The following is a 24,649-nucleotide window of genomic DNA, read 5'->3' on the forward strand; positions in this document are numbered from 1 at the left end:
TCTTTCATAACATAAATTCCACAGTGTATGATTGCACTATTTCATTGCACATTTATAACGTGAAATATAGCTTCTTTGATTTATATAACTTTGCCATAGCGAATATTAAGCAAATGATCAACGTTGGTGAAGTGGTGATCGGACAAACTATCACTTCCGAGGCAATTTGGATGTAGCTATCTTTCCGAACCGCAGCTTAGGAAAGATATAGCGTACACATTCAGATCACCGAGGAAGTGATAGTTTGTCTCATTGCCTGAAACTAAAAGTTGATCATTAATTTTGCTTGATATTCCACATCTAGGGTCCTAGATATTTCCACTTTATTCCACATCTGAAAACGTTTTGGCTGTCACGTGATCAGCTCTTAACCAATCTTGTAGCAAGATTCTTAGCATATGTGGAATGTTATACATGTATTAATGCATTGCTGGGAATTAAAAAAAAAATGAAATGAAAGGGGGCGGGGAGTGAACGGCAAGGGTACACATACAGCTGTAATTGTAGAGACGACAGAGGGCGCTTCTTTTTTTTTCTATGACTTCTTACATCAGCAAGTGAGGAATGACAGCAAATAGCTGTAAGTTGCTTGCGATTACTGCAGCTCAAAACATGGACTGAAGAGCACTTGAAAAATAGCCAGACAAAAAGTATTGAAATCATTATGTAGGACCCTGGTACATGTAGGATTATGAGTGCACTTCAGTAAATTAGCTAAACGGGGGAAATACACATTCTCCTTCACATGTCAATACAAATGATATAGTTCATACATTGGTACTTTATTTCAACTGTTTTAATAATGACTTTGATCGGAAAATATACATGTACCTCAGATTATAAAACGATGAATTTCAAGAGAAATTCAGCCATGTCCTTCATCCATTGCACACAATTAGATTGCAACCCACTGTGAACTGGTTTATAAAGCTGATTGTACATTACAAGACGTTGAAGCAAAGCATTGCACGTGTTTTTCACTTTTCGGCGACAGGCATTGATGATCAATGTCTCTGAATCTTTGGCTAAGACGCTGAAGTTGCACGTTGTAATTGAAGAACGGCAGATGCGTTGGGCCTATGGTAAGTGCCTTCATCATAGTTTGGCGACCATTGAACCACCCTTTACACACCCGCAGTAATATTCTTCGCAGCGACATGTCTTCACTTTACGGCACAGGTGGTTAATTAATCATCTATTTCCCCCTTTTTTCCATTAGGTGTCACTGAATGTCATTGTCAAATCACGTCACCATGGAAACGACCAGGGTTTCTAGAATGATGAGCAAAACTGCAGGCAAGCATGTCGAAATCAGACTCTGTTTTATGCAGCCGTCTGCACTTCCCTTTCCCACTTCTCCGATGTTGATCTCAAGGTGGCGCACTCCACGTTCAACGGTGGCTATTTTCAGGGTGGTGAGGACGGGATTGTAGGCGATGGCTGGATGTTTGGTGTTGATCATGTTAGACAGAGTATAGAGCTGGCTGTAACAAGAGTCCTGTACAAGGGAAAAATGACAGTACATGAAGACTTCAATCGCAGAATTAGTTTAATAAGATTAGATTTCTTTTAAGTAGGTTTGTCGTCAATGATAAAAAAGGTAAAATCTTCTTGAGCATACCTGCTCTGGCACATAACGAGAGAGAAAAAAAAAGATAATTATGTTTAAATTACGATTAAAAGATCTCGCTATTCTTCTGATATTTGGCCCCTTTCTGCGGGGAAAAAAAAAGCAAACATCTTATCAAATTAAGAAAAAAAAAGAGTTATTTCGTTTGGCGATCATTAATAAAAAAAGATACACCATAATTAGATCAACCTGCATAAATTTGTTATAAAGAGCTTATTTGCAAAAGGGGTTAGATCCATTTTCGATGCAAATCGAGTTATTAGCATCACTGCACAGAATTCCATTTGAGTTAGTTACAGTGAAAAAATTAACTCCAGACAACCATCTGAATAGAAATTATCGCAAAATTAGATTTAGATTTTCTATACACTTGTGTATAAATTCTCACAAACAAACTAATTTTTCTCCAAAGTACTAAACGTGGATCTACCCCCTTTTGCAAATAAACTCTTCATATCAGCAGCCACTATTAACAAGATCAAGCAAAGTTAAACTGGTGGTTCTTAATAATATTGGCAGGAATATTCTGATCCCTTATCCCTCTCCTCAACGCAGTACAAAGACATAATCTTTTTTTTAATGAAAATAATACCCCTGCATTATCTCAGTATTTTTTTTTTCAGTGATAGCTGTACAATAAAGATTGTAAACGTCATTGCTTGACAATGTTGACACTCTTCGATTTCAGCTTTCTAACAGTTATAATTTTAATAGGTCGCATTAAAAAACAAGGGCAAAACTGACCCTATAAAATTAAATAAAATTAAGTATGTGGACGATCTTATGAAAAGTATTATCACAAACAGGAAACGTCAATACAGAACATAAATTCAAACTTAGCTTTTCAAAATATACATGTTTCGATATGTGAAATATGTATGCAATAATGCAAACTTTGACGGTCCCCTCTGGATTGAATAGCAAATAAAAATTCAAGTTTCACCAGTAAACATTAATTTCCCCAATTTTTTCTTTTGTTGGTGTCCTCATACCCACTTGATACAGATTTAACTAGTTGTTTCGTTTTTCCAAGGATCACGATGACGGGTTATGATATAATTCAAAACAATAAACAATCCATAGATTAAATCAAAGTTTTTACTGTAAAAAGAAAGAAAAAAACTTTTTTTATAATTATAATAAAAGAATTCATTTTTCCTACACGCACAAGAAAAATCAATATTGTGTTTATCCTCCTTTGCACTAAAGTGAATGATAATCAAACACTTTGGTCAAAGACAATAACTTCATTAGGTAAAAGGAAAAACACACACATCCATTAAATCAAAAGAATTATCCACGATGACAATGTTACTCCAACACAAAACTATAACACAATGTCACTATACTGATTACAGCGAATATTGTAGCAACAATGATAATATGAAAACTTATCATAATGCTATAAAATTTAAACATACCATTTGATTTTCCACATAGTATACCGATATCAGGAGTGTGTTGTCAGTGTTTTCCAAAAGCTGCAATTGGCACGGACTCTAAAATAGAATATAAAAAGGAAATTAAAGTTACTTGTTCTCATTTTTGCTGTGTTAAACGGACTGAACAGTATTGGTTAAGGTAGGGATTCAGCTTGTAACGTTTTGTGATATATTTAGAACCCACCCTCTGAAATGTTAAACAGCATACAATAATTCTAAGGGGTATCAACTTTTTATTTTGATGAAAATCGGTTTTGGAATGGCTGATATATCTAAAATACAACGTAAAACAAAGAAATCCTAATGTTGTTTCCTGTCAATTTAATTAGGTGGGGTTTTTTTTTGTCTTTTTTAAATCAGGACTTTTTCTTTTAAATTTGGACATCTCAGCCATTTTTGGCCCAATTCTCATAATTACATTGGATCCTTTTTGAAATGACATGCTCTTTCACATTTAATAAGAGGTTTCTCATGAAATCTCTCTCTCTCTCTCTCTCTCTCTCTCTCTCTCTCTCTCACACACACACACACATCCACCCATACACACAAAATGTTATAAACCTGACGTTAGGTCTCGACCAAAACTATACGATCCATTTGATATCAATATTTGATTTGGGCTGGTTTGTACAAATTCTTCAACAAAACGTTTATGTACTCTGGAATTCTTTCAACAAAAGCATATATTTTGTCATATATGCAAAGTAAAACACAAGTTTACATAGAAAAAATCAAATGCACACCAAGGGTTCACAAAATTATATTTTTTCATTTTTTTTTTTAGAACGACCCTTTTCCATTGTTGTACTATCAGGTATTTCTACGAGGTCTCGTTAATTTCTTTTAAAAATCTCTTTACACACTTTAAACTTTCACCTTCAGTAAATTTCTCTTGAAGCTATTGCTTTGAAAGTTTCTTGGAACATATGAAATGCATCTAATTGTGCGATATATTTCAGTTTGATTTGATTATCACTTAATAGTGTATAAATTCACATACCAGTAGCACCACTAGGAATAAACCCTATACATTTTAAAGTCTCTTTTTTCAGTTAGCATTCTTTTTTTGTTGTTGCAGAGAATGAACTGTCTTCTCATTATTTACATGAGCTGTCTTCTGTACTTGCTTTGATTAATGATATGAAAATAACAAGGCGTCATTTTCCCTAAACTATTACAAAACATTTTTTTTTTCTCATTTGACCACTGTGCAAAATCTAAATACATCTTTTTTTTTTTTTCTTAGTTTGCCGTCATGTACAGAGTTGTTTACGTTTGTATTTGCTCATTGTTTTGTATACGCTGTATTTTTACCTGAATGTGGACCCCTTCGGATATCAGCCTTGAGCTGAAAGGGCTATTCACCCTATGAATGGAAATGAATAAACAAATAAAAATGATCACTGTGTTGCAAATACCTGAAAGCGATGGTCAAGGATTATCTGCAGGCGTGCGATTACAATGCCATCCGTGGTTGGTTCGTCCAGCTGTGAGCTCAGTTGATATCCCATGTGACTGTCAACAGCAATGCTTATACTAGGAAATACTGGGAGAATGGAAAAAGGACGTAACATGATGAAAATGCGCACCATTAGCTCTTAATCTCGGTGTTTCCTTCTCTCTCTCTCTCTCTGTCTCTCTCTCTCATTATACAGATATTATATACAGATATTATATATATATAAGTAACAAAGCTGCAACAAAGTTCATGCTGTATTCACCAACGGTTTATTTCTTCACACAAATTTTCGGGCGTCTCGCCGCCCTTTCTCAAGTGTTGATATCTCAAGTATCAACACTTGAGAAAGGGCGGCGAGACGCCCGAAAATTTGTGTGAAGAAATAAACCGTTGGTGAATACAGCATGAACTTTGTTGCAGCTTTGTTACTTATCTTTTTATCTTGCCAACACGTGGACTACCTTATCAACATATATATATATATATATATATATATATATATACATACTTTGAAGAAGTTAAATATTAGACTGCTGAATAAATGGACAAAAAAAAACTCCACATACACACATATACACACACACAAAGTATATATCCAATATACGGTAAATAATTATATGTAATATATATATATATATATATATATATATATATATATTATATATAATTCATTTTCATTTATCATACATGCACAATACAACTCCTAGGTAATTGTAATGACTTAGTATTATCATGTGGTATTATGGAATATCTTAAATTCATTTATGCCGTTTTTACCATTTCAAATTGCAACATGTTATCTGTACCGCTGAGCAATGTATTTATATTTTGCTGGGGAAAATGGTAATGAACTGAAATCTGACCCGACCTAAAAATTCCACCACAGAATTCACAAATATTTGGCTATGAAGGATGCAATTGATCACATTACTCATGGTGTGGTTAGATATAATGCCAAAATGAAGAGCTTTGCGTAACTTCTCATACAGTCACTGCAAAAACACATGAAGATCCAGAACAACATTCTATTTTGACGTAAGCCTGAGATCAGAGCCCAACACAAACGCAAAAAAAAACCAGAAATAGGATATATAATTGTGACTAAGACAAGTCATTACTAACTTATAATAGAAAAGAAGAAAAGATGAGTATGATATCTTACCTAACTGATTTTGTGTGTTAGAGGCCGAGGTGTATCTCGCCGTACAGAGCACGTTTCCCGACACACAGACACAATAACCACGTGATGGGTGAGAGAAAAGGTCACCGTGGTCTATTCGAGAAACGAAATTAACAAATATTTATGGAAACATACATAAATATGCATACAGTTACCTGCAAAGAAAACACAAAACAAAGATAAAAAATAAACAGTGACGGCATCATGCGTAATGTCATACAATTTGCGGTTGAAGTATCTTTAGGTCTTTTTTTTTTCTTCTTCTTCTTTTTTGGTCCTTGAGGTGGCAGCACATTTTTTTTTTTTTTTTTTTGGGGGGGGGTATTGATATAGAGGCCTAGCGTTATAGGGAAGTCCCCCCGCCCTCAGTCAGATCATTCGATACACAGTGTAACATTGAAGAGTTTCATCATTCCATCTAATCTTATAACACGAAGTAATATTCAGAGTTGCCAATTTAATGATGACAAGGTAAAACACTGATCTGAGGTATCTAGATATCTCATTGGCCCATTCCCCCTGTATAATCAAACGGCGCCATTTCACGAAGGCCACGTGATGTCGTGAACTCCGTGAACTCCGTATTGGCGATACACGTGATAAGATGGCGGCACGGTGGCTTCAATGTGATTGGCACATGAGACATCCAGATATATGTTACAGAGATAGGTGGTGTAACTGTATGCATTTCTGCTGCTAAGATATGGAATTTTTCCTTCGATCACCTACAAAAAGATGGGTAAATCAAATCAGTTAGAAGAATTATTACATTTTTTCCCCTTTCAGTACGTAGTCATCTATTGGAAAATTTCTGCTTTTAAACAGCGCAAGAAGACTGCTTGTGAAAATGCATGCGAAACTAACTGTATTCGATGTGGTTCACCGTGCACGATACGGGCTCTTGACAAGGCTGCGAGACACAGTTCTCCAGGTTCCCGTTGAGGCACCGACAGAGAGAGAAACACGTGGGACTAAGAGGCTCCTATAAAGAGGCAATGAAGCATGGTTATTGTCATTCCTCTTTCACAAGTAGTTCTGAACATATTTCTATCTTTTTTTTTTTAACAAAATCATTATTCATGGCATTTTTTTTTTCTTTATGCGATTTTCATTTACTTTTTATGGAATCGAGAAAGCACAACTGGGTTGAATTAAATTGAGTAGAGCAGAAATTGAACTAAGATTAGTATTTAATAGATGTCTACACATCAAAACTATCGTATATACATTATTGTGTTTATGATTACTTACCAAGACCTGGCTCCCTGATTTTACAGTAAATCGATGTCCATTGGTTTTATTCGTATTAAGGGTGCACGCTGTATAACAAAGAGAAATGAAATACATTGTTAGATAGCAACAATAATGCGAATATGACTATAATCAATCATTTTATTCCTTCTGAAATTCGAAGTATACCTTTTAGGAAAGCTGTAAAAACAATGTTGTTCCCTAGATATCAGTAGTTTCACTGTCATTGCTAATGTGTTATGTGTTTGTCATGCCTTGCTGATCTGTGATCCAGGTGAACTAAATTTGTACAAGCCTTAAGTTAAATCATACAGACCCCTCCCTTCCCCTTTTCTTTCTTTTATCCCCTCTCTATATACACAAGTCATCAATCCCTCCTATTTTTCCAGTTATGTATCATGTACGAGGGTTCCACGCAACCTTAGCCCTTCTTTATTATTCACTTTGTTCCTTACATATTTTGCTGTACATTGTATAAAGACAATGAAGAAAAAACAATATTTTGTTAACTGATAGGTTAATGTATGTGCATGGCACCGACAAAGTATTTATAATTACAATGACAATGCATGATCCAGTAAATCAAATCAAATATCAAAATCATATCAAATCAAATCAAGTCAAATCAAATCAAATCAAATCAAATCATATCAAATCATATCAAATCAAATTAAAACAAACTAAATCATACGTATGACCAAACATCACACAACCGCCAAAAGTATCGTAAACCCCGATTCTACGTAAGGACACAAAGTATAGGTGAAGTGGGTGAACCTAAGAGTTTTGTTTGTTGTTGTTGTTGTTGTTGTTTGTTTGTTATCTTTGAACTCAATTGTTTTCCATTTAATCTACTTAGCGTTGTGATACTATGGGAAAACATTAATTGTGCTTAATGTTTAGTATAAAAATAGATGTTACATATATAGGTGCGTAGATAGAATTATTTATGAAGTGTTTACATGAAAAATAAATGAATGAAAATGAATGAATGAAAAAAAAAAACCGTTACATCCATTTTTTTTTCAACTTGAGATATCAAACACTAAACCTGCCGAAAATAAATGTTATTGAATTTTTTTTTATGATAATTCAAATATTTTCAAAGAAAGATCCTTGTTATATGAGTGCATGCATAGTCTCTGAAAAGATTTCTAGTTTCTGTCATTGATAATGACCCGAAACAACAACAACAGTAACAGCAACAACAACAACAACCAAATGCGTTCATCTGTTTGAGTTTGCATTCAAACTCCCCATACATAACCATACACGTGAATATCATAATTCATATTGTAATTATGTCATGTGGTTGTTATACACATAAATCATTAATAATGTGATTTGCAATGCACACAAACCAAAGAAAAGAAAAGAAAAGAAACAAGACAAAATAGATCTTTACCTAAGGTGAGTTTCTATAGTTAAATCTAGCTGTATTAATCAAAACCTGATATTCCTATTCAACTAAAACTAATTATCAACAATTATTAAAAGAGTTTAAAGAGGGGACTTTAAAGCTATGGGTCTTTCAAGCGTATCAAAACAACAATTGTTGCAAGCATTATCAGAAACGTTTTAACACTTGTTAATGTGAATTAAAAAAAACATGAGTTTAGATTTTCTTCAGTTTTTTTCTGTATTTTTTGGAAACATTTTTGATATACCTTGTAAGTATTAAACAGGGAAATCGCGCTGGAAAAACAGATGACGTTAAAAAAACACAAAAGTTGATGGAATTTATTAAAAATATTTGATTTCAGAAATGTAAATTCTGACACTTAAAATGCAATGCATAATTAAAACGACAAAAATAAATCCATCCAGTAATAATGCAAGAATTTGGTATTCTTAAAGACGTATAGAATATCACACACACACACACACACACACACACACACACACACACACAGAGTTTAATCTGTTTCCTTCGTTTTCAGAACCTGCGTACATCTCAAATGACTTATGTCAAATATATTTAAATGAATGTAGCGATTTTGCATTGGGTATGCTTAGACTCTTTATATAGTTAGGTTTGTGTAATTATTCAGATACACATAATATACAAATATATGTATATATTATTCACATGTAATACTATGATACGTGTGTGTGTGTGTGTGTCTGTGTGTGTGTGTGTGTGTTTGTATGACGAGTGTGTATTTGTGTGTGTACATCACGTACTGCAGCATTCTTCTACAATTCTATTTGAATAATAATGACTGCACTCAATCCTCAGTTGATATCTTTGATTACCATATTGTCTTTTCAATTAATTATATACTATCAAGGATGGACAAGCCTGCCTTTGAAGTCTTTTGCATTGAGTACATTTAGGTTTGTTTACAAAATTTCAAGGAAGTATTTTTTTTTTCACTGAATGCATATTACATGCACATAAATAAATCTCAAAATACACCATCATACACACCACATGCAGAGACTGCACGCTTCAATACTCAGACTCCCACGTAACATGCACACTCACATTCACACGTACACAAAAATGGAATATAAGGAAAAGACAAATACACTGGATCTCATTTTGTATAATTTTGTATTCTTCTTCTTCTTCTTCTTCTTCTTTGTTGTCAGGTCACACAATGCATCTTTCTCTTATCTAAACATGGATCGTCATAAGTTATTCTGGTCCTCCCAAAGTATTTTAAGCTGTTTTTTATTGTCTACCTTATCACATCCAACAGAAGATGTGTAAATTCTACCTAATTCTCTGCAAGGGATTTTAGTTAATGTATATAACGCTATGGTGACCAAAAGCACACGATGACTTTATACTAGACCCTTTTTCTCCAATCTACGGAATCTCCCTCAGACTCCATACAGAAACCACAGATTGTCGGATCAGTTGCAAAGTTGTAAACTTTAGCACAGATCATGTATCCCGTGCCACATTATGCGAATATCACATTATGTAATGCTCACTCAAACTATGTGGCCGTCAAAACTGTTTGTATCACTTCTTCGCTGATAGATTACGTAATATTAATGACTTTCCATACGAAATACTACCCCAGAGCCCGTAAAAATACGAAATAATTAATTTCCTCCTGAATCATTATTATCATAATGTATCGCCATCATAATCATTATCGTTATCACTAGTATTAATATCATAGTTATCTTTATCATTAGTATCATTGCCCTAAAATACATAGATAATTTCATTAATGTTATGAATTGATATATCATTTTGCCTTTAAAAACACATGAAATAAAAGGAAACGTGTTCATTCGACATTGCCGTATCCATAAATTTGAAGTTAACGAAATGACTTCTTTTATTTTTTATTTTTTTTGACTGGGTACACTTATTATATTCACTGATCTTTTTTATTAAAAGTCAGTCATAATTTTCTAGAACGATTTGCTCAAAGAGCAATTCCTGACTAAAATGAAATAGTTTCAAAGTCTGATTAAATTCAGGGAGGTTATGAGGATAAAAAAATTCGACATCCGTAACCACATACTTAGTAATCATTCTGTTGGGTGTATAATGTGATACCAAGGAAAGTTCGGTATCGTACGAAGCACGCCCCGATAGTGTTCTGCAAATCAGGGTGATCTTCCAATCTCACTGGTAGAAATATCTGGCCCTTCACAACATCACGTGTGTGTGCATATGGTATTATGATGAACATTATCTTTTTTTTTTTTCCGCTGGGCAGTATCTGGTCTTGTCAATCAATTTCGGCTGATAGATGACGCCTTGTTTCTCTTTCTTTACTTCACAGTTCTGATGATTTTAGAAGACGCTGTATTCGTATAATCCTTAGGTGATGCATGGACATGTTTATTCAGTTATGGTTGTTTGTTTGTTTGATCGAAATTATTAGAAGAAGTAGTAGTCACGATATGGAAAAGTTTTCGGTGTACGAAGTCGTGGTTGAGACGAAACTAATCTTGGCAATCCTAAAAGCTCCAAAATGATTATGCCCTCCCGTTCGAACGTGTTCATCATGCAATGAATGTCTGATCACAGGTGGACGCTTTCGAACAATTTCAATTCGGTGACCAGACAAGTGAAGAATAAGTCTCGACAGACGTTTGACTGGTGATTGACGATTCCTGGAGGTTCATAACCCTGTCAGGCCTGAACTGATGTCTAATACTACGAAACGATCACGAGCCACCGGGGTGACGTCAGTGATGACTGGTCGGCTCACTGGAAGTGGCGGTGTTTTCGATTCTGCTCGAAGCCCAAGATTATGCATCTCAGAATAAGTCGGTTTGACAACCGAAGGTCCGATGGCGCTCTAAGGCACGGCGAGACGGGCGGGGTGGGTACGGGATCGTCGACTTGCAGTGGGTGCTGCGTCGTAGAAACTGCTGCATTGGCATTTTCTTCTCGCGTCACGTCGACGTCGATATCGACGTACTGATGGGGGAGCGGTGTTCGGTGGTAGGTAGGCGGGTCATCGTCTTCTTCGACTGGTTCCGGTTCCGGTGTTGTGCAAAGGGTTGTGGCAAACGGAATCGCTGTTATGTTAACGGCGTCATGAGAGCTGTCATTTTCTGACAACGGGTCAAAAAACACATCTGGTTTATACACTCCATAAATGTCCATGCGTGCCCTTAAAATCAATCGCGGGAAAGATTCAAAAGTTCCTGTGCATGTGCACCTAGATGGTGCGTATAGTGTCTTTCATTATACGGAGATTACGTGCTTACTCTCAGTGCTGTTGTCTTATTCTATAAATCAAAACGTGCGTGAGTGTGACTTGCGTGTAGCGCATCATTATTGAGGGCCACCAGTGCCTTCAAGCTACTTGGTGGCACAGACAAAAGTGGCATGCTATGACAGCAGTTCTTCGTGGGCAATGACGTAAAACTGTACTGGCGATTCCGTTGAGCTGACAGCACCTTATAAATAAATCAACCTGTCGCAATCATTGACACCCTTGAAACGCTATTTCCGGTGATATTTTAATGTACTGGATTTAAGGCGGTAGACGTAATTACCCTCTCACTTTTTATTCTAAAAATATCATTCGTATATCTGTATGCGTGCTGTGGGATTTTTGAGCGAAATGTGCATGGCATTAGGATTTTAAGCACAGCGTATACATGGGTACGCACACTCGCTAAATTTCGCATTGCATGCTACTGCATTGCCTTTAATTCTGCTTTTACCAGTGTCAAATTGCTTGTACACATTGTCCACAACATAACATGTGCTCGTGATCCCTATAAAGTGTACACTGTAAAAAATCGGTGTTAGATTTAACACCACGGGTGTTAAATCTAACACCGATCAAACTTCAATAGAGGACCACACCCACAGGTGTAGAAATTGCACTGTGATGGTGTTGAAAAGTGTTCACCTGACACTTCGTGGTGTTAATTTGACACTGTACCTGGTGTTATTTTGACACTGTACTGGTGTTAATTCAAAAATGACACCACATGGTGTGGATTTGATATTTGTTGGTGTTAATATCAATGGTTTAACACCCGTCCAGCTTCAATAAGAGACCACACCAGCTGGTGTTACTTTGGTGTAAATTTATTTTCACATTTTTTTCCAAAAATGTAGTATTTTTAATGCAAAATTCATGATCGTCTTGTTTAAATTAAAAATCAACAAGAAGTGCAGTTACTAAGAAACTCTTCAAAAAACAGTTCAAAATTTGGAAATGACACCCGGAGGTGTTAATTTAACACCATAAATGAGCACCGAAAATTTAACACCAGCTCGGTGTTCACTATTTAACACCGGACTTTTTGCAGTGTAGAGTTAGAGGAATCGGAATCTGACACACAGCTGATGATGCACACGCGAACTCAACATAATAGAATTAGAAAACAGCGATGTGATCAGTGGGGGAGTGTGTGTGAATTTTAGCATCTTTAAGTATTTATTTCTATGAGTGCGAGGCAGTTGTCCATGAAAGACGTTTATCGCCAAAAAAAAAAAAAAACAAAGAAGAGAAGCAAGCAAACATTTGTTTTGTTGATTTCAAATGTAGTTGCATGTTTTATCACATTTGCATAATATGCTAGACAGTGTATAACAATCGCTAGAAATTGTAAGGAAAAAACAATTCACGTTACGCATGATAGACAAAGAATGTTAAACATCAGGATTAATGGTGAACGCTTTCATTCTTTTTTACTCTTATTTAGGGTGCATTTTTGTAATGTCTGGGAAATGTTCTTCTTGCAGGAATCGGAGAAGATCTCCATAACCAAAAATTATCAAGAATTAACACAGACACGATATGAAAGGCATTTGATTAAAAAAAAAAAAGATTATGGTCAAAGAAGCAGAACATTTCCAAAGAGTCTCCTCCGGTTCAGCTATTACCTAGCTCACAGCTCGTATACCGTTAATATTCCAGAGGACAAACAGCAAAACAAGTAAAACAAAGAAAAGGCAAATACACAATCATCAAAAGCAAAACAAAACAAAACAAAACAAAACAAAAACAAAAACAAAACAAAACAACACAAAAACAAACAAAAAGAAAGGTTTTCTAAAAGGGTCATATTTGTTGCTTCTGCACATTCTGAGACCTCGGATTGGGATTGCCAGAGAGTAAGAAGCAATATTATCATGTATAATCTGCTCTGGGAAACGAAGAGTGCATAGTTTTGGAGGGAAGGGGATCAAGCCGAGGATTTGGCCATGGGCTGACACAGTATAGGAAGATATTGGAACGTGACACAACGGGTCAACCAACTATTCAGAGATGAAAATGAGTGGTGAAAGAGTGTGACGGAACTTACCTGTTGGAGATAACTCCACCATGTCAGTGGGTGGGACTGAGGAGAAATACTCCTTGGTAGCCTTTTCTATAAAATAAAGAGAATGAACAGTTCATAGGTTACTTTTCAAGTGTATGATTTTCACTTGTAAAGAAAATAGGCTAGGGTATTGATGACATTAGGTTCTATTAAAAATGTTTTGCCTTTTTCCTTTTTTGAACTGTTTTTGTTGAAGGAACGCTGGAAATATCGTTAAGCAAAACAGTCATATCTCATAGCCAATTGCACGTTAAAAGCAGTGCTTGTAGACAATTTTAAAGTCACTCAATGGTTTAAACATTGATCTCTCTCTCTCTCTCTCTCTCTATATATATATATATATATATATATGTATATATACAGATATAATTATTCATATATATATATATATATATATATATGTATATATGTAATATAGCGAATATGCTTAATTTCGAGACAAAAAAAGACCTACATAGCACAATTTGATTTCATAACGTAAAAAAAAAGTTCATCTCAAGTCCGCTGCTGATTGACGAAAGTAGAAAAACTGAAAGCAACCATTACAGTCTCTTTTGATGATCAGTGTTTCTGTCAGTGAAATACATACCAAACAATAGGAAACAAATGCCAATAAGGTTCAACCATGCACTTCTCTCTTAGCAAGGAAACATAGTCATGGCAATATTTACAGCTAATCGAAAGTATTCCAGCATTATATTAAAATGTAATGGAAATAATGGAACAAAATAACAACAATTATCAACTTGAAATGCAAAGCCTTCCAGTTGAGCATATATCACGAAATATAATGTCCAATAATCGTTTTAATGAATAGAAGTAACCATGATTTTACCGAAACATCTGTTCTCGAAGGTTATGTTCTGATGCACTCGACAGGTATCTGTGCTGTTACTGACACATTTGCAGCTGGATGCTATGATTGTTCCTAAGATGGCTACCCGGGCGGTGCGGCAGGCCCCATAAGGATACTTACACCCCGTCTCGGTGGCAGCACTCGGCTGGCATAACTCCTTGTAGTTTGCGTACGCGGACCTTTTGAAATTGTAAAGTTAAATTTCAATTTAAAGTTCAGTGGTAATTATTATTGAAGTTCAAGTTCAATGACAAAAAGTTAATGCACACTGTATGATCCATTTCCACACTTGTGTGTATGTATGCATAATACAGTGCGCTTTTGTTATATCGAACACGTAACGAACTTAGTTATACATGTGCTAGTAACGAAGTATTTCAGGTACCAAAATTTCCATCCCATTTTATTTCATTGCATATTTCTCTACATACCGTATTCATTCGACTACGAGGACATTTCGACACATTACATGCAACAAAACTTTGAATCATTCGACCATTCCCTGTAGTGAACGTAAACCCATTTTCTATAGACTGGGTTCCAATGACGTCAGCAAGTCATGCTGAGGGGCAGATGCTGTGATTGGGGAGTTCCTATGCACATGGGCTAGCGCGTAAACTTCGCCTACCGCTAGACTAAAACGCTATACGCACGAGATTTGCTTTTGTTTGTTTGTTTGTTTGCTTGTTTGTTTGGTGGTTTGTTTGGTTTTTTTTTTGCATTCAGGCAACGCGCCATTTGACGTCACAGAAATCGTCTATAGACACAATGGCCCGAATTCATGAAGGTGGTACAAATAAAACCATGGTTTAAACCATGGACATAAACCATGGTGTGCCAAGTGTCGCATGGTATATTTCGTTACGAATGAAATGCTTATTTTGTAACGAAATGACAACATTTTGAAACTAAATGAACATGTAGTCCACGGAATGAAAATGTCGTTAAGGAAACGGTAATTTTGTCGACCAATTTCGTAACTAAATATTCCGTGCGACACTAACCGTGTCTTGGCGCTGCATGGTTTTTGTCCATGGTTTAAACCATGGTTTCATTTGCACCACCTTCGTGAATTCGGGCCCATAGGTCACGCCCACCAACGTAGATGCACCTGCAACTCGCATCCGCGTTGCATCTCTCTACCAAGTCTTGGCAGTCTGGTGTTGGCGTCTCCGACACGGCACATGGCGGGTTGAGCCCATCTTGGACCGCCTCGCACTTCACGTCGTCTTTCTCGCAACGACAGTAGACCAGCGCGTGCGTGTAGAGTGGCGACACTTGGCTGAAGAAATGGCGGATAACGTGTCGGCACGACTCGCGGTTGCAGTGACCCGTGACGTCATCAGGTCGGCAGCGCTTGAGGTAATCGCCCAAACTCTCGCGGCAGCGGTCGTTTCCGGTGCACTGCGTAAGAGCAGCCACACACGTGCTCTCTTTATGAAGGTAACATGAGAAAATAAAAACGAAAAGATAGTTGTCATTAATTTAAAAAAAAGATAATAAATCTATCTAACTCATCAGCAGATAAAAGTAGGTAGACATAGGTTCTGTGAACTCTCTCTCTCTCTCTTTATGTATTGTGCAATAAGATTGCAATGTAGGATCACTAAGATATGAATAACGCCATATACGATATAGGACACATGACGTGCGCTGTCCTCACCTTACTAGAGAAGTGATTAGTGTGTGCGCATGTGTATGTGTGTGTGTGTGTGTGTGTGTGTGTGCGTGTTTGTGTGTGTGTGTATTTGTAACGTTTTAACACAAAACAACATTTACGAGGCCTAGATTTGCAAACAATACAGAACTGATACATAATGACGACATTGAACTGAGTAAAGGTCCCCCTCCCCATTCCCTTAGAGCGTCCAGTGACAAAATCAAGAACGCGTCACTTCGATTCTACAACAAATGACGTCTCTTTGTTTCAAAATATCCAAAGCTTGGGCCGGAAATAATCCCCACCATGGCTTATTCGAAGTCATTGAACAGAGAATAGTAATGGGTATAAAAACTTGGTGAAAAATATCATTGGACAGCATTCATTTGGAATCGGCGAAGAGTAAAAACAGAGTAGGCGCACCATGCCTATCAAACGAATAGCCTTTAAGTAAACGTCACTTATTTACACGTCTTAAAAGGAGAATAGTCTTTCTTTTACAAAAATGAAATTTATCATGAAAGAGAATTATCTTTTCTAATGATGTTGCTGAGAAAATATGCTTCACCAGACCTTCGTGTCGTTAAAGTTTATCTGTCTATAAATTTGGCTTAAAATGGTCATTTCCCTCATCTGTCTAAGAAACCCAATGATTAGAAAATGAATGAAATAATAATGACATGAAAACCATGTACATGTTATTGAAGTGGTCTCTATCGGTTTATTATGCTACTAGGTCTACCATGAAGATAATAAAAAAATAATAATTTGTGAACGCCTACCTCCATTGTTATATCCACCTGTCGGTCCTATCACAATCGCCCCGATATCAAACCCGCTGTCCTCTTCTTCGACCTCCGATGGCGGTGTATCAACTGGCGGCAATTGACAAAATTGTAGAGTTTTATCGCAAAAGGAGCTAAGCATCATTTTAGAACATATTTCTAAGTTAAGTCCATCATCAAAGAAAATCAAACAAAGCCTTTTAGATGATATCTCATTGGTAACAATACAAGAATTATTTTTGGGGTTATGCATGGGTAAAAGAATCGTGCAACGAATTGATAAAATTGTGGTAATTGTTTTTTTCAAAGCAGCTGTAATCCCAAATATTTCGACGTTAATATAAAAGACTTATATCGTTTTGCCATAAAAAAACTATTCTAATGTAGATAGTTCATGAAATTCCTCAAGTTCAAGACGTTTATGTTGGCAAGAGACGTTTGATACGGACTTTCCAATGATTTTAACATGTTATTAACTCTTAATGTGCCAGGCCCAAAACCCCTAACGTGCCAGAGGTTTTTACTTAAGGCCAGAATGTATCGAAACTGGACTGACAATGTAATTTAAAACTGCCATATCTTTCAAACTATCGACTGTTTTGAATTGAGTTCTACACAACAAATATCAAGAAATGGTTGTTCTTTCGTGCCATGTAGTCAGTTTTCCGTAATATCTATCTGAACTTGAAATATTGCAGAAATGAATAATATCATCAAAAAATTATTGGAATTTTTTGTGTAGTATGAAAAGAAAGAGTCAGTCGTGGTTTTTCTTCAATAGAACGCTCCCTTGACTCTGTGAGAAAGTTTTAGAGCTACATCTCCCGTTTCAAATGATAGCAAAATTGTCTTCTAGAATTGTATGATTCCAAAGATACAAGCGGTTTATTTTGTCTTAGCAATTTCTCTTTCTGCCTCAGTAATTCATTCCCAAATCTGAGTCCTTTAGTCCCAGATCCTGTATTTGAAACTAAAGTAATTGTCGCGGGCCCTGGAAAGTGTCTTTTGTCCACTTGAGAAGGAAGCACCCTCTAATCCTTCTTTTGTCTATGCGGACTACGGGCGGGCGCACTCTATTGAAATCGGCAGGCCTTTGTCAGCGAGGATTTGTGCGCGCGCAATTCCTTGGTAACGGCGGAGATCATCCGAGTACTGATTGAGTACAATACACACTATAGCGGTTGCTAGGGGCAGCTTGAAGGATGAACATGACTCCTGATCGAAAGCGAAGATGCTGCCGTGATCTGACCGATAAAAGTGCACACGCCTTCCGGTTTTTATTTGTCTAACGCTGTATCAATCAAGAATGTTGATCCGATCAACCTATTGCCAGCCACTGTCCATCCGATCACAACATTACCAAAATATTATAACAAAGTTAATTCACGGTAGTATACCACTTTTGTGTTTATTGCCAATCCAGAGAAATCAAAGTAAAGTGGGTTTGGCTAGAAAACCAGTTCAATCTCAGCACCACGAGGTCAGTCGCTCGGAGCAGCACACCACGTGCTTGTAAGCCCAGCGCTGGTGTTTGAAGCCATGTGCGTGCAACTGAAAAGCTCACCATTCATTTCATGATTCGGTAAAATAGCGCTACGTTGGGAGGAGCCCTCTCATTCTCGAAACGATCATCTCACTTTGAAATAGTAAAGTTCAATAGCGCTGTACTTGTGAACTATGCGGCCAGAGTTGTGAAGTAATTGAATCTTGCAAACGAATGAATTCAGTCAGATTTGAAATTTCCAAAAGCCCGATCAGAACAGCGAAAATAACAACGAATTGAGACAAGACACTAAAACATGACACAGATAAACAGTGAAAGGAAAGGCAGCTTTGCACATATCATGATGAAGGAGCGAACAATGCAATTACATTCAACAAAATCATTACGGTACAAAATTAATAACACTTAAAAAGAATCAAAAGCCCCCTGACAGTAGGCCTGATCTGCATAGCAAAATTGGTGACAAGAAGACAAAACTGTAGGTGCCGACAAGTATAAAATCACGTTTTACATTGCTGGTATGCTTTTTCAATGTTTGCTGTCTTTGATTGTCTTTAGTCTCATTCGCCGTGAAACATTTGATTATCTGAATATGACATTATTCAACGGCACATTCCATACTTTCACATGGCGTCAGAAATCTCTATAGCGCCTGCCAATATAGGTTTCATACCGAGCGATTTGTAACCATCAGAATTATTTTGAACGTTCATGGAAATCATAACATCGATCACTCTACTGTTGAAGTTCCTTCATTGGTTTATAATAGCCGATGGATGTTAGTTCCGTACTTGAATTCGTACCTTCATTGCGTTGTGACACAGTTTTCATGAAGCAGCATCATCCGACATTTCTTTCTTTCTTTTTTTGTGTGATCTCCAACACTGTTTTACTCCAAGGACTGAACAGCGGGATCTGAGTTTGAAGTTTTCAAAATCTGCATGCTAACAAATAGTTTGATGTTACTTTGCATCCTCTCTCTCTCTCTCTCCCTCTCTCTCTTATCTAAAGTCCTACGTAATAAACTTTGATGGATTTGCTTGAGTTTGAACATTTTCCTCTTCACCTGCGACTCGGGGAAAATAACACGTTTCTATAAGAGGTAGGATAAACGATAAGCAAAGCTCAACAAATAACATAAATGCGTAAATATACTTTAATTCTGTGTCTCACTGAGCGATGAATGTTTGGAAACCTATCAAATTATAGGTTTCGAGCTTCCTAAACAGTTGAAATCAAAATCAAACAAGAAAACCCGTTTGCGAATTTGATATTGGCTCTCTACGAATTACTGATCGAATTCTGTTCTACTTTATCGAGACTGTGCTGTAGGGATTGTGTCTGCATCATTGCTTGGCGATAAACGATACAGCTTCGATTTTTGTTATCATGAAATGATAAATAATTATTGATCATTTTGCGTGGTTGAGTAAACAATTTCTATAATACACCAATCGACTGTCGATGGTTCTTTTTTGTTTGTTTTGATTTTGTTTTTGTTTTTGGCCAAAAGAAATAAGATAAATATTCTTGACGTTCGCAACGATTCTGGTCGCTAATTCGAGAGTACGTAGTTAGAGACATTTACTGTTCCCATAGCCAAGGTTATTTACACGCTATTTATAGCCGGAACGCTACAAGAACCAAAACATCCTCCAAAATACGGCAGGACAATGACAAATTTTACGGATACGGAGATACGCTCAATGCGTGAAAACTAGTTTTCTTCAAAATGTATAGAGAAAAGAAGAAGCAACATAATAAGAGAGAAGGCATGCCGAAAGAGGTACAGTATGAAGACCAATTGAAGAGAAACCCTCAAAGAAAAAAAAAAATGCAACCGTGGACGCAAGCACAAAAACAAAAACCAGTACATGGAAAACAACATAGTTTGACTGATTTTCACGTGCACATCGTCACATGCATATAGAAAATCAGGCTCTATAATGTACTTTCATATCGGTGGAGTAAAACCAATACAGCCAGTTTGCGCTAAAATTACAGTTCCAGTCACTTTCGTAAGTTTGAGAAAAAAAAAATCGGTTTTGGGTCAAAACCAGTGTTGATTAGTATTTGTACTATTTGCATGTCGTCGCTCAAAACAACAGCTCTATTCGCTCTTTGCGAACGCTGCCTACAATTTTTAAACTGAACTAAGCAAAATAATGTTCATCTTTTGCGATCTATATTTTGTCTGAAATTCCGAAACACTAGATTTCTACTTTGAATTTCATTTCGCTTCGAACTAGGAGAAGGTAATCACGCCAAAACAAACTACGAACTACGTGTGGTACCAAGCGGCATAGTTTACAGGTCTACTTTCCGTTCACTGCACACGTGCATAAGACAAGAACAAAAGCGTCTTCTTCTTTTGTATGCTAGCGTGGGGACGATTAGTGAAGTTCACCAAAATAAAAGGATGAAAGACTTGACCGACGAACGCAAGCTTACCGTCTTTGAGGGACAAAATCAAAGCAGCTTCCCGCCGGACAGCATCCAAGCGGAACAATACAACTGGAACCGCATAGGCAATACACGCAGATTAAATAGCATACACACGCGTGGTTTACCAATGAGACTTTTGATCTATACACATCTCGCAGAGGGTGCGCTCGCTGCGGATTTTCCCGACGCGAAAAAAATACATCTAGCCGAAAAATCACGTATTTACTCAAAATTTTCCAATGTAAGCATACTCATATTTTTGGTGAAAACGATGGCTATGCTAGTCAGCTACCAGTACATATCATTGTCAGTTTCTTGGTGTAACACATTATGGTACCATAAGAACTTAAATAATCAATGTTTTTCGCGCTCTTCTTTGTCGCCGATCGGCGACCATGGCACGTCAGCACTAAGGTCGCCGTTCGGCGACCATGGCACGTTAAGAGTTAACGTCCAATAGAAAACATGTCATGCGTGAGAAAAGAGCTACAATCCAGCAAAAGATTTTAGCGTTACCGGTTACAGCGTCTTCTAAATTATTCAGGTGTAAAGTACTGAGATGTTCTGCATTGAGGTCTGTGTTGTGTAAAGTTATGCCAAGAAATGTCGAATAATTAGAATAATTTTCCGTATCTTTTGCTTTCCCTTGTGAATTTTCCACAATCGATCGGCTTGCACACACTTATATTATTGTTATACTCACTTTGCTAATTTTAACTACTCACCTCAACAGAATTGCGAAAAAGTTGAATTTTCCTTCTTTCTTTTTTTTTTCTTTGCAATTCGATAACAACCCCAAACACTTTCTTTATCTCGGAAATATTTCGTAATTATGATTTTAAAAAGTAATGTTTTATGACACTTTTATATCAACATAGTGCAAGAATCATCCCCACAAAAACTAAAAGGAAATTAAACTTTTACGCGCAATTTGTAGTCATCCTTTGTGCATTCATATTAATTTGATTGTTTCTAAATCTTTTATGGGCTGTATATTAATTGTTTTAGCTTTGTTTTTTTTACGTGTTTAGTATGCCATTCTTTGGGTCTGTGAAATAAAAGACATACCTTCTGTCTTGGCAAAAGATGTCGTCGTTTGTTCGGCAGTCCCTCCTACTGCGTAAGCAAAAGTGGATGCAAGTATAGATAAAGAACAATATAGCAGGTACAGTTTTATTATCTATAGCTTGAGTCTCTGCTTTATTCGAGAAGTTGAGAGACATGTCAACCCCCCCCCCCCAAAAAAAAAAGAAAAGAAAAGAAAACAAAATTAATTAGCAAAGGAATTTACAGAATTATAATCATTAATTTATTCACTGTCGAACAAAAATTTATTCATAGTTGTTGTATTGTCTTTGATTTATTTGTGGGATAAACAAAAGAAAATTCATCATGTTCCGTTTACTCTTGGAAATAAAGACAAAATATGCATACTATTATTTCAGATAGATGATTACGTAATCACACCTACCAATACATGGATTTTGCTGAATCTTCTTCCTGCGCCGTTTACACAATCTCTGGTTTCGATCGCAGGTGCACTGGAGCAGCGAAATATCCAGCTGTCCCAACGATGACGTACAAGCCTCAAGCTCCTCCTCCGAAGTGAGACGGCACCGCCCCTTTCGGCTTGTGCAGTCTTCGTAGAAGGCGTTTAGAGCCTGCGCGCAGGTCCCGTCCTTCTCACACTCTTCGATCGCCTCTAGGCAGTCCAGCGGGGCCGCGGTAGACATAGCCAGAGAGCTGCTTAATGACGTTTCCTCTGTTATAATGCCTGGTGAAGAGGCTAATCACATATGTTGGTGCGAGAGAAAGTGTTCATACATGTACGCCTACTATAAAAGCATTTCTTTAAAGTCGTGAACGAAAACACAGCGACAGAACCAAAGGAGCAGCATGTTGAGCCCTTAGACCTTACAATAGAGTTGCGAACTTCTTGTTAAGATCATTTAGCAATATGTTGATTTTGATGACACAATCAGCTTTAGGTGTTTTATGTGATTTGGAAACCATCACTAAACACAAATTTTGACTACATTGAGCATATTATGCTATGATATCATGGCCTTTACATATTCTTTTTTTTTTCTAAGATAATGCATTTATGAATGATTATTGTCGGACAAACCCCACCTGAACAAAAAAAGTCAAGTCATGCTAGTTTACTGTAAGTCGTATACTTCTGTTGTGTAATGGTAATCTGCATGACTGTAAAAAAATGAGATTATTGAAAGGCTCACAAACAGTATACATTGCTGAGTGTGCATATCATAAATGTATGGTATATTCATACGCAATTGGATATCATACGCAATTGAATATTACCCTCTGCTTAACTCATTAAATTCCTATATATCCATATAGGTATAATATAATATCATTTCTGCATATTTGACTCCTCGGCAGAGAAGTGGGGTAAAACGGAATACGGCTCCGACTCACGGACACTACCCGAAGGCGGGAGGACTACGGTTGCCGTTTCCTCCCGGCATGGGTTGTCGGCCACCAGCCGTCTCTGGTAGGTACATTGCTGGAAGTCAGGACTCGTCTCGTTACAGGTGCAGCTATGATAGGCGTCTATGACTGGTATGTTCCAGCTCAGATACTGGAGGGTGATCACGCAATCACTCAGATCGCTACCCGTGGCGTGGCAGGTAGAATCTTCTGTAAGGTGGTGACGTGGAGCAAAACATTAATTGTGACGTATGAATTCGTCATTGTTTCACTACAGGGTAAACTAGCTGGTGTGCAAAATTGTGCACGGAAGGATGACTTTGTTTATGCAGATCGATATGTTTACATATTGTTATAATTGGATGGTGTTGTGAAAAGAGTGACCATCCATGTTTTATTTTGATAGTGATAACGAGGATATTCCGAAGATTACAATGGTGGTCAGATGGTCAGATATATTAGTAAGAGCAAGTAAAACAAAAAGTTATTGTCATCATGAAAATAATTACATACAATATGAAATTGCAACAATCTTGGATCATGAAAACAGTTTTCCAAACACACTCTACAGAAAATTGGCTCAACCCTACACGTTTACTCTACCATTTCAAAATTAGAGTACAGAAGATTATAATCAACATAATAAGATGGCTCACATTATGAAGAAGATAATGTCAGTTTCCTTGTTTATGCATTTTTAAAGACGTATTATAGATAAAAAAGTAGCATTAATGTTTCTCATCCAGAACCATTGCTGCCATTTATGTTATTGTTTTTATCACTGAATTTTTATCTTTATTAATGCTGTTTTATCTATTTATTTGTTTATTTATTTACTCATTTTATTCATTTATTTATTCATTTATTCATTCATTTATCTATTTTTGGTCACGACCTTTCCCCAATGGAAAGCCATCCCCTTTTTTTTTTGGGGGGGGGGGGGGGGTTATCGTACTTATCGTTCTTATCGTTTTTGTCGTACTTTCATTATTGGTTTTGTTTGTTATGATTTGTTTGTTTGTTTGTTTGTTTGTTTGTTTGTTTGTTTGCTTTTATCAGTGCTCCTGGAAACTTACCGACGTTTCCGCACGACCGAGTCAAGACCGGAAGTGCTAATCGGCAGCTGGGCTGTTGGTTGCAGAGATCTCGCGCTCCAAGGCAAGACATTGAAGGCGCTGTTTCACATCTCGCAGTCAGCGCCAAACATGCTGGTTGCAT

The 24,649-nt window shown here is 36.8% G+C and overlaps 1 protein-coding gene across 1 annotated transcript; it reads right to left on the minus strand.

Annotated features, from left to right (window-relative positions):
• Positions 1-1,243: 1,243 nt before the first annotated feature.
• Positions 1,244-24,649, minus strand: LOC139743838 (uncharacterized). Its single transcript, XM_071654294.1, has 13 exons — positions 24,508-24,649; positions 23,420-23,641; positions 22,449-22,763; positions 17,026-17,118; positions 15,695-16,016; positions 14,563-14,762; positions 13,710-13,775; positions 11,269-11,495; positions 6,576-6,693; positions 5,694-5,804; positions 4,491-4,618; positions 3,052-3,129; positions 1,244-1,498 (listed from the first exon to the last, which is right to left on the minus strand). The coding sequence occupies exons 1-13, from the start codon at positions 24,647-24,649 to the stop codon at positions 1,244-1,246; spliced, it is 2,277 nt and encodes a 758-aa protein (XP_071510395.1).

This window comes from Diadema antillarum, unplaced genomic scaffold (genome assembly GCF_040938485.1).
Source record: "Diadema antillarum isolate AM-2024a unplaced genomic scaffold, OU_Dant_1.0 seq00001111_RagTag, whole genome shotgun sequence".
In the NCBI taxonomy this organism is placed as follows: domain Eukaryota; kingdom Metazoa; phylum Echinodermata; class Echinoidea; order Diadematoida; family Diadematidae; genus Diadema; species Diadema antillarum.